At 46.2% G+C, this 12,038-nt stretch overlaps 1 protein-coding gene across 1 annotated transcript in view; it reads left to right on the forward strand.

Annotated features, from left to right (window-relative positions):
* The window catches only part of PTGFRN (prostaglandin F2 receptor inhibitor), a gene marked incomplete at its 3' end in the record, with an annotated part of 76,929 nt that overhangs the window by 45,895 nt on the left and 18,996 nt on the right, over nt 1-12,038 (forward strand). The window contains exon 5 of the mRNA XM_080691817.1: nt 10,982-11,407. Coding sequence (XP_080547943.1) covers nt 10,982-11,407 — 426 coding nt within the window. The remainder of the gene's footprint in view (nt 1-10,981; nt 11,408-12,038) is intronic.

Genomic DNA, 12,038 nt, shown 5'->3' on the forward strand with positions numbered 1-12,038 from the left:
GAAGTTGCTAGACCACTTAAAAGCAATACTTGGGATCAGTAGGTTGCTGGTCAAAGCTATCCAGAGACCACCCATGTTCAGAGGAAGTGGAAGAAATCCCTTTAATAGAAGAGTAGCAAAAGGCCCCCCTTAGTGAGAACAAAGACTCGTGGCAGGAGGGCACACAGGAGGAGGAGCACTATAGCTGTCTTCAGAACTGTCAAACCACTACTGCTATGGTTTGTGCTGGCTTCAAGTCTGTCCTGAGTATGGCCATCTTGCATGGGAACATCTTTTACCTTGGGAATCAGCTTCACTCTTACATGCTGAAGCGTAGAGTCCTAAGAGCCAGGCAGTCCTTGTACCCACTTGCTGGGGGGCTTTGTGCTGAGGTAAACGAATGGGTACAACACGTGGGGGTCTTTCCAGCTCTGCTGTGTTAGTGGGGAAGATGTGAAAGCAATAATATGAGTGGGGCTGGCGAGTCCAGGAGCACTTGTACTAGGCAGGAGCATCGTGTGTGTGTGTGTGTGTGTGTGTGTGTGTAAGAGTGAGAAAAGACCTCCATTACTTAGGATTTATGTCCTTCTTTGAAGGGGAAAAAGATTTAAGTTGCCTAGCAAAATGAAGCACAAAGCAGGAGTCATAAAAATAAAATCAAGATCAAAAGGGGTAAAAAAAAAAAAAAGTCCAAGAATAGATATCTCAAGGTAGTTGGGATGAATTAGTTACCGAATTTGCCTCTGAAGTTTTGAAGAATTGAGACAAAAAGAGATGTGATTATACAGTTCTCTTCTGAGGAAGGAAAACATAGACTCTTTCAGGGAGACAAACTTTTTCTTGGCACTAAATTTCTCACATGCTTTTTCATTTCAGGGGCAAGGGGTAACCTCACGCACTGCACTTTCAACCGTTCTTTCTCAAAAGGCCCTTAATGTTTAAATGGATGTTTCTTACACGCACCCTCTATAAAAGCTGAGAGCATAAATCTTAAGTGTGTGAAGGAGTTTCTGTAAGAAGCTGAATAACTATGGAGGACAATTGTTGCTTTGTGTTGATCCAGTTTCGTATATGGCTAAAATTTAGAGGGCCTCACGGAATGGCTAGTTAATCTGCACATTAGGCCATCTCTCTCAGCTATCAGATGTCTCAAATGAGCCTTTGGCAGGAGTTGGATGCTAATCAGTTCATGGTTGAGCTCTCTGCCCAAAGACCAGACTTCTGCAGTGTTAATTGGAGTGGGTTTGCGGGCTTCAGTGCAAGAGCGGAGGGAGGCAGAGCTGAGTTCTGCTGTTCAGTCTTAAGAACCTGATTTGCATTCTTCCCCACTGGAAGACCGTCCCCTCTTCCAGCAGTGTGCCAGCGAGGAAGGTAATTATTTTTTCTTTAAAAGGAGCTGTTAATCTGCTAAGCACTTGGTGCAAACTTCAGAATTCTGTGCCATCTAGAGGTAATATTTAAGTCTGTACTATTTATTAGGATGACTGTGATTAGCCATCTGTCCAGGATTGTCCCTGAACACAGAAGAGCATGTAGCCAAAGAAAGTTGTGGCCAACCCAGATTGTGTTCTGTTCCACCGTCTTCCTGGTGTCTTGTTTGCAGTGTGTCCCTTGACATTTCAAAGCCTCGTTTTTCTTGGTTTAGTAGGGTAATGCGTGGAGTGCTCAGCACTTTTTTTGGTGGTAGTGATGATGACTTAATAGTGTTTGAGGGTCTTCCCCACTAAGTTCCTAACCAATTAGGATGCAGGAGTACCTTAGGGCATGGAGTAGCCCTGCCTGGGAGAATGAGGAGTGTGTGTGTCTTGGAAGCAACTGCTTTCAAGAGGAGCTGGGAAAGCTGACCCACCCCCCAGTGTTCTCCTGTCCAGCCCTCAAATCTGGTAATTTATTTTTCCTTCTTCAGGAGGAGTAAGTGATGATGAAGAGAGAATAACTGCATGAGTATTATTACTTTGTGTGGGAGACATAAGCATCCCCTTAGAATGGTACTATTTTGTGTGTGAGGTACTAGGATTGAACCCAGAAGTGTTCTACCTCCAAGCTATACTCCCAGCCCTTTTTATTTTTTAATTTGAAACAGGTCTCACTAAGTTGCAAAGGTTCTTGCTAAGTTTTAGAGGCTATCTTCAAACCTATGATTCTCTTGGCTCAGCCTCCTAAGTACTGGGGTTACAAGTGTGCACCACTGCGTCTGGCATGTGATCGTATTTTTTATTGTTCTGAGAGGTCTAATGCTGACTGTATCCTCATGGTAATGGTTCTGCAGTAAAGTGCTCTCCCTCTAACAATAGTTCCTTATTTTTAGCCGTCTCTGTTTAAGTGGTGAGAATACTTGTTAGAAAAATGATGATTTGGGAACTATTTGACAAGCAGTTCACACACTGCTGCTTCTAAAGTACCTGCCTGATTCAAGATAATCAACAGAGCCAGACGTGGCAGCACATGCCTGTAATCCCAGTACTTGGGAGCCTGGGACAGAACCATCACGAGTTTGAGGCCAGCCTCACCATCCTAGTGAGACCCTGAGCAACTTAGCAAGATTCTGTCTCAAAATTAAAAAAAATAAAAAAGGGTGGGGATGTAGCTCAGAGATATAATGCCCTGGAGTCCAACCCCTAGTACTAAAAAGAATTAATTAAATCAATAAATATCAGCAAAGACAAAGCCCTCCTGTTTGTTTTAACGCTCATACCCAGCCTGTTAGTCTAATTAGTGGTGCCAAGGTAACTGAGTTTCAGAGAGCGTGTTAGAACATGGCCCCATGGTACAGAGGTCTCTGGCGTCACACCCGCCTTGTGGAAGGCCGCAGGCTTTGAGAGAGCACTGGTCGCCTGGGTGCAGAACGAGCCTGCACAGCTAGATCACAGCGAGGCCAGGCCATGGCACCAACGCCTCTCCTATCACTCCGCTCACACACTGGGCGCATCCTTGGGCTTTTCACTTAGCTCCCCCGGGCTTCATTTTTGCTTTTTTCTCCCCTCTCATTTGAAAACATATATACAAAAATAATTGTTAAAGGAAATAAGGTTTTTATAAAGATTAAGTGAAAATGGCTGGCGTGGTGCGTAGCCTGCAAAGGAACCCTAGATGAAGCCAGTTGTTCCTGTTATTAGTGTAAAATGGGGATAATGATGCAGGCCTTCCTCATAGGCTTGTGAGCACAAAAGGAGGGAATCCATGTGAAAACCTGCAGGTCAGAAAATACTTAATTTTACAAAAAAGCCAGTCATTCAAAAAGCGTTTCATTGTCTTGAAAGTTGTAACAAAGGCATTTAAGGACTTTTATTTTTTTTGCATTGCTGGGGATCAAACACAGGGCTTCCCACGTGCTAAGCAAAGACTTAAACACCGAGATAAATTCCTGGTGCCGACACATGTTGTTCTTTAAAATTGGTGCATTGTAATCGTACATGATAGTGAGATTCATGGTGATACTTTTATATATGCACATGAGATTGTGTGGTCTGTTTCTTTCCCTTGCCCTCCCTGTTCCAACCCTTCCACTACTCTAGTGGTCTCTCCTAATTTCTTTTCTTTTCTTAATTTTTTTTTTTTTTTTTTTTTGGTGTTACTGGGGTTCCTGGAAGCCCTTCTACCTCCGGGCTACACTCCCAGACCTATTTTATACTTTTTTTTTTGAAACAGGGTCTCTTAAGCCAGCGCGGCAGGCTCCCAACCTGCGCAATCCTCCTGTCTCCGCCTCCCAAGCGTGGGGATTACAAGCGTGCGCCACCACACCTGGCTGTCTCTCCTAATTGCTATGAGGTCCCTTTTCCTTTCTTTTTTTCTCTCTGGCTTTCGTATATGAGAGAAATTGTGCAGCCCTTGACTTTCTGAGTCTAGCTTCCCCTGCCCATGTTTTTTTTTTTTTTTTTTTTAAATAAAAATCTTTATTTTGGAAAGGGCCACCTTCTTGGAATCTGTCGCTTTGGAGATGGTGTGAACAGAAATAGACACCATCCCAGCATCTGTATCAACGAGCGCATCGTCACCACTTCTCATGTCAGTGACATCACACTTGGACTTAAGTCAGTATTCAGTAAAAGGGCTTATAGTATGGGTCGTGTTCCTTTTTAACTTTTAAAAGGAGAAATTTAAGGTGGGCGTGGTGGCGCACGCTTGTAATCCCAGCATTCAGGAGGCTGAGACCAGAGGATCGCGGTTCGCAGACAACCTTGGCTACTTAGCGAGGCCCTTCACAACTCAGTGAGACCCTGTTTCAAAAATAAAAATACTAAAAATAGGACTGGAATGTAGCTCAGAGGTACATTGCCCTTGGGTTCCATCCCCAGTACCACATACACAAAAAAGAAATTTACAAATATTCACAGTAGAAGACATAACTCCCAGCTTCAACAACTGATTTTGCTGATCCTATTTCATTTCTCTTCCCTCCCCTCACACACACACACACACACACACACACACACACACACACACACACTCTTTTTTCTAATCTACAAGAGCATAAAACATATCACAGGCATCATATTCTTTTACCGTTAAGTGCTTCAGTATGCATCTTAACTGATAAGCATTTTTTAAACATAACCACCATTGCATTCTTAGCTGATTTCTTGATGAGATCAAGCAGAATGTGGTGGTAATCAGTGGTGAAATGCTTGTGCCAAAAATGAGCATTCTCATGCAAAATATTAAAATTAGTCCAATTCAGCAAGTATGTTAATATCTTTGATGTACAAGACACAGCAGGCTTAGCTCTTGTAGAATAAGGTGTGTCGTCCCTGGCCCTGGGAAGAGTCCTACACAAGGTGCACGAGACATCCATACAGATAACTAAAGTTCAAGGCACTATTCAAGTAAAATCCTTCGAGAGCAGGGAGCCTGGCAGGTGGTAGGATCTCTGTGAACACTCTCTGAATGAGAAGCAGAGGTGTGATGTGTTGAGGGAGTTCAAAGGAGGCCTCCACTGTTACGGAGGAGAGACTGCTCTGAGAGGAAGGTGCTTGAGGGGGCCTCAAGAAAGGCACAGACTCCGAAAACCAGTTTTAAAATTGCAAAGTAACACAAAAGGACAATTTCTACACAAGCACCCAAACAAAAGAAGAAATCAGAACTTGCCCATACACCTACCCTACGTTATCTAGGACCATTAGTTCCAACAGACCTGCGCCTTGTAAATTGAGAGTCCCCTGGCTCGGTCACCTTTGCCTTCGAGCTGAGGCCTTCAGGGGCTCTAAGGTGGGGTTGAGCAGAGTGAGGAGGCCAACCGTTAAAGTCAGCGAAGAGGCTGAAATTCCCATCAGCAGCTGCTCGCAGTCTGCAGCTCTCCTGTCCTCTAATTTTCCTGTACTTGGGTCTGTAGGATTTAAAGAGACCCATTTCAGGATGTGGGATGAAACAGAATGGGAGGATGTGTTCAGTCGTCCTAGCGACTTACTGAGCGGACGGCCCAGGTGCTGAGATGGAGGGAGCCGCTGTAGGGAAGAAGGCAGACCTTGGACATGTCGGCATGATTAGGGAACACTGAGAGTCGCTGTCCAAAAAGAGTGGAGAAGGTGTTATGCTCCGGTTGGGTTCAGATGGTGGAGGGGCTTGAAGGCCAAACCAGGGTAGGTGTTCTTAACTTGGTAGTTGAGAAGAACAGCCCTGGAGGAGGGTTAATAGCAGCTGACCTGGCAGGCGTGTGAGCCTGGAGGTGGTGTTGGGAGGCTGCTAATTGTCTTGGCTGCAGACAAGGCCAGGATAAGACTGTCATTGGCGAGGCTGGCACTTTTATTCACGGTCGTAGAATGTCTGCTATGCGTTGGGCCCAGGAAATGGCAGAGATGAAAGGGTCACTAAGGAGACTCGAGAGCACTCAGAGCGGAAGGGCGAAGGAAGAGGGGGAGTTGCAGAAGCACCTGCTGCAGGCTTGGGTGACTGGGAGAATGGACGAGGGGAATGGAGCCGGCACCAGGACCAGGCAGGGAGGAGGAGCTAGCTGTATTGGTGTGGATTTTAGCCTGGAGTTGCAGATAAGTACAAATCAGCAGAGGAGGGCAAGGAGTGAGGCGGATTAACTGTGACTGTGCTACACTTGGGACGCCCTGGAGACACCCAGCAGGATGCCCAGGGCTGAGCTCTGCCGGGTCTGGGCCTGGAGCCTACAGAAAAGTGGGCCAGGGCAGGGACCAGCTGGGTTCTCATGTGTGGGTGAGTGAGCCGGGTGGAGAGCTTGGTCGAGTGTTTTAGGTCTATCATGTCTCTGCTTCACTACCACCCTTTTTTAAAATTGACAAATCAAAATTGTATGCATGTATGGCGTGGAACATGATGTTTTGAAATATGTTTGTGTTGTAGAATAGCTAAATTAAGCTAATTACCTGATATACTTACCTTTTTGATGGTAAGAACATTTAAGATCTATGCTGTTAGCAATTTTCAAGTACCTGCATACAATGCACTGTTAACAGATGGTCCACATGTTGGTCAATAGAGCTCCTGCATTTCTTTTTCCTGTTTAATAGAAATTTTGTGTCCTTTGATACCACCCTGCCCCTGGCCCCAACCTCTGGTAAACACCATTTTACTCCTTGTTTCTATGAGTTTGACTCTTTTGAGGGGGTGGTACTGGGGTTCCTGGAAGCCCTCTTCTACCTCCGGGCTACACTCCCAGATCTATTTTATACATTTTTAAAATTTGGAAACAGGGTCTCCTTAGCCAGCACAGCTGGCTTCGAACCTGTGCGATCCTCCTGTCTCCGCCTCCCAAGTGCGGAGATTACAAGCATGCACCACCACACCCGGCTTGAGTTTGATTCTGTAAGGCTCCACATAAGTGTGAGATCACACAGTATTTTATATGCCTGGCTTATTTCATTTTGTGTAATGTTTTCCAGGTTCATCCATACTGCAAATAACAGGATTTTCTTTTCTTTTTTTTTTTTTTTTTTACAGTTGAATAGTATTCTGCGGGTGTGTGTGTGTGTGTGTGTGTGTGTGTGTGTGTTATCACATTGACCCATTCATCCATTGACAGGCACTTAGAGGTTGAGTCCATATCTTGGCTATTTTGAATGATGCTTCAATGAGCATCTGCCATCTGTCATCATAATTTTTAATGGCCTTTGAAAAGGTATCACTTTGGAAAAATATGCCCAGTGGGTGGAAAGCACCATGGAAGATGAACAGACTTATTAAAGAGTACGTCATCTGGTGGGGACAGAAGGGAAATCCCCATAGGTAGCAACATGGTGTTTTCAACTGCGCTGGTCATTCAGGCCGAGGTGAGGGCTGTATGTCTCCTGGGTCACATTCCCTGTGGAAGGAACTTAAAAGTGTCATTGCTGACCCAGCATCTAGCGTTCCTCAAAATTACCATGCCAGCCAGCAAAACTTAGAAAATACAAAGTGTGAAAGAGAGCGAGTTTGGGTCATCTGATAAATGAGGATTCTGGAAAGGTGGTAGAAAGGATACAGCCCTGGGTTGAAATCTGCCGCTTTTGATCTTTGTAGACAGGTTGTTAATCTTTTTATAGCTCTTTTTTCAGATATGAAATGAGAATTATGAATTTACAAATAGTAATACACAAAGTATGTATAGATATATATGCACATGCATAGAAATATACCAGGCTAAACACTTTTATATGTATAATATATGTAATGTAATATGTAATATGAAATATATATCTAAAGTTATATATTTGTATATATGTATATATGATACTAGGTATTGAATCTAGTGGCTCATTCATGGTAGGAAAGAGCTCTATCACTCAGCTACATCCCTAGTCCTTTTTATTTTTTCTTTTGACATGATCTTGCTAGGTCTCCCAGGCTGACCTCAAACTTGTGATCTTCCTGCCTCAGCCTCCTGAGCCTCTGGGATTATAGGCATGTGCCACTGTACCTGGTACTTACATGTATATTTTAGCTCTTACTCTTCACAATGACATTATGAGGCCTAGTTACTATTATTACTAACCCCATTTTGACTGGTGAAGGACCAGAGAAGTTAGGTGATCTACCCCAGATTCCACAGCAAGTCAGCAGCAGAGCTGGATTTTAACACAGATGCCTCCAGATCACCGGCCCCTATCACTGCTCTGTACAGCCTCACAGTGTGTTCAGGTTAATGCAGTGGTGGGGTGAAGGGTCTTCACGTGCTGCTTGGAATGGACTCGAGGCTTCATGGTGGCAGTGCTACTGCTGCCACATGCAGACAGCGATATCGCAGTGTTTCAGGCTGGCCTTGACACCACTGACAGGCATGACCCTGCTGCATGCACGGCCGGGTCAAACCTGTCCTTTGCACAGTAGATGAACTTAGTTGTCTTGATCTGCTTTTGGTCTGCATCCAAAATCCAACATGAGGACAGGGCTAAAACCTTGAATGTGGGTGGCCTGAGCATCCCTGGTCCTATGCACTTGATGGTGTGGACCCACTTTGGCAGTATGCATGTCAGTGGTAGCTGGGGAGGACTGTGGTGTGTTAGCCCCCTGGTGGTGGGGAGAGGACACCCCCAGCAAAGTGGCTGCTCAGAGCCTCTATTCGTCAGCTTTTCTTCGCTATGACCAAATGTCTGACAAGAATGACTGAGAGGAGGAAGGCTTATTTTGGCTCAGGTTTCAGAGGTCTCAGTCCATGATTGGCAGCTCCATCACTCAGCCTGAGACGAGGCAGAACATCATGGCAGGAGGGCATGGCAGAGGAGGCTGCTCACTCATGGCAGCCTGGAAGGGGGGAAAAGAGAGAAGAGAGAGTGCACACAGAGAGTGAACACTGGAGAGAAGAGAAACCCCCACAGGGCACACCCCAGGGGCTGCTTCCTCCAACTAGGTCCTGCTCCCAGTCATCCATCCAGCCATCAGTGGGTTACTCCGATGAGGTCAGAGCCTCATGATCCAGCATCGCCCAAAGCCCTGCCTCTGAGCCTGATGCCTGGGGAGCATGCTCTCGACACACGAGCCTTTGTGGGACTTTCAAAGCTGAACCCTAACCGGGCCTTTCCAGCTCCAGTGCCCCTGCGGCTGGCACTCTCTCTGCCGTGGCCGCATTGCAGCAGGCAGGGCTCCCACGGACGGGCAGCGGCCGTGTGGGTCCAACCTCCCTGGCAATTAAATGCTTGTGAAGATGACATTTGAGGGAATCAGGATTTTGAGTTCTTTCCATTTCCTGGCCCAGTGACTCATTCTCAGAGAAGTCATGATGTTATAAATTTCATTAGAAGTGTAAATCACAACAGAACAGTTCCTTGACCTCAGCAGTTTATAATCCAAATGAATCATAAATAAAAGCGGTGTAGAATAAAACAAAACGAAGGAAGGTGATGCAGATAAAGGTGATATTGGCAGATGGAAAGTTCTGGTGAGGTGGAATTATTTTTCTCCTAAAAGGCAAAGTACTACAGAAGAAAAATGTAGCCTTTAAAAAGAGAGAGAGAGGAAAAAAAACACCTTAACATTAAGGCAGCAAATATATCGAGTGCCTACTGTGTACAAGGCTGTGTTCAGAGCTTGGGGTGAGACTCTCAGGCAGAGGAATCATAGAATGGATGACATGTGAGGAGCACAGAGCGTCACCGCTGGGGACCCAGCTGACATGGAAGCTTGAGAAGGCATTACAATCAGGGCTCCTCAGTGGCCCGAGACTGGTGACTGAGAGGCTCCGGTGACAGGAGTGACTCACAGAGCGGGAGGGACAGCTACCAAGGGCTCTGGTACCAAGGGGCTCCTTGGCATGTGTGGGGAAGGCTTTGGGGTTGATGAGGACTGAAACATGGAGGCAGAGAAAGGGGTTAAATCAAGGCAGGGAGCAGCAAAGGAAGGAAGAAGGTATGTCTATTTGTTTATTTTATAGTGCTGGGGATTGAACACAGGTACATTCTACCTCTAAGCAACCCCTCCCCCCAGCCTGGCTTTATTTTTTACTTTGAGGCATAGTCTCACTAAGTTGCTGAGGCTGCTGTTGAACATGTGATCCTCATTTCTCAGCCTTTCCAGTACTAGGATTATAGACATGCATCACTATGTCTGGTTGAAGGGTTCCTTTTATACAAGTAAAAAACCACAGAGGCAGGGGACATGCCAGGCACTCTCACTTGCCTTCCACCCACTGTGGGAATTTGGGCCGGGCAGGAAAGCAGGGATCACAGGTGAGCCGGGAGAGGGTCTCAAGCTTGGCAGAGATGCGGTGAGTTGGTGAGCTACGTATGTCCGTGAAAAGAACACTGGAGGATGGGTCAGTCTTGCCTGAATGCAGCTTCAGAAACATCGGAGCAACGGCAATGAGGGCAGGAATTCACAGGGAACAGTGACTGGGGGCCTCATGTTTGGGGCACGACCATGTATGGCAGGACCCTGGGCCCTGGTAGGAGTGGTGGGCCTCAAGGTCTGGAGTATTTTCTGAGACGGGGTTTACAGTGCTGCTTCAATGGGGCTTTGGAGGACTCTGGACTTGCTCAGCCTTCCAGAGACAATCTCAGTAGAGTGCAGATACTGAGCTCCTTATTACATCCATCTCAAGATTCTAACGTCCTGGGGAAACAGCCGCCAATCCCAGTTCTATGGGAGGATCAAGGTTCTGATCAAGAACATTTATTTGGCTTTTGGCCTTGGGAGTTTTCTTGGAGGATATAAGAAGTGTTTTACAGATTTTGCAAAAACATCCTTGTAGTATCCTTCCCATCCATTGCAAAGATTGATTTCCATGTGGGTAGTTGTCAGTGGGACAGAAAAGTAATTGTCAGTGGGCGTGGTGGCGCTTGTAATCCCAGCATTCGGGAGGCAGAGACCAGAGGATCAAGGTTCAAGGACAGCCTCAGCTACTTAGTGAGGCCCTTTGCAACTCAGTGAGACCTGGTTTCAAAGTAAAGAATAAAAATTAGGGGTGGAGGTGTAGCATGGAGGTAGAATGCCCCTGGGTTCCATCCAGTACTGAAAAAAAAAAAAAATAGTTGTCAGAAGGAGAGCAGTATTGGTCTCATTCTTTGACTGGCTCTTGGTGCATTTCTGTCTGATTGGTTTTATCACAACCCCGCCCTCTTCTCCTCAGAGCCAGACTATCAGGTGTACCTGAATGCTTCCAAGACCCCTGGGTTTTCCGACGATCCCACAGAACTGGAGTGCCGGGTGGTGGACATGAAGAATGCTGAGGCAAGTGTCCGGTTCACGGTGTCGTGGTACTATAGGATGAACAGGCGCAGCGATGATGTGGTGACCAGCGAGCTTCTCGCAGTCATGGACGGGGATTGGACACTGAAGTATGGAGAGAGAAGTAAGCAGCGGGCCCAGGACGGAGAGTTTATTTTTTCTAAGGAGCACACAGACACGTTCAATTTCCGGATCCAAAGGACTACAGAGGAAGACCGAGGCAACTATTACTGTGTTGTGTCTGCCTGGACCAAACAGAGGAATAACAGCTGGGTAAAGAGCAAGGACGTCTTCTCCAAACCCGTCAACATATTTTGGGCATCAGAAGGTGGGAGCAGTATTTTGTTTATTATCCATGGTGGATTTTTGGTTTTGTTTTGTTTTTGCTTCAGTCACCTTACTGCGTGTTTTCAGATGCACAGTCAGCCTGAAGGGCTCAGTAGAATTTTGTGCCTGTCCACTGGGATTCCCTATCGCCATATGACCCTTCACATCCTCTGTGGACTCCTTACCTCCCAATCCCCAAAGCCCAAAGGGAGCCTTCTATAACTCACTGTCATTAGCAGAATCTTCCGTTTCCTTTCCTTTCCCTTTCTTCCACTTAACATTGCTAACCTCAGCCTCTGGGGACCCTCTTTTCCCTGGAGGCGTCCTAAGTGTGGCGTTTTCTTCCCACATTCCTCAGATACTTAGGCGTAGCAGTGTATTCCTCCTCTAGCTTCCAGACCCTTTCTTTCCGCCCTAAGAATATCTAGCATCCTTTCACATCCTGGGCTCTCGCACCACCTCTCATCACTGCCACCTATTGACTGCTAGGTCTTAACATTCAGTGGTTAGAAATGTTAGCTTCAAGCCAGGCGTGGTGGTGCACGCTTGTAATCCCAGCGCTTGGGAGGCTGAGACAGAAGGATTGCACAGGTTCAAAGCCAGCCTCAGCTACTTAGGCTCCCAGCAACTTA

This window comes from Muscardinus avellanarius, assembly GCF_963383645.1.
Source record: "Muscardinus avellanarius genome assembly, chromosome: 3".
Lineage (NCBI taxonomy): Eukaryota > Metazoa > Chordata > Mammalia > Rodentia > Gliridae > Muscardinus > Muscardinus avellanarius.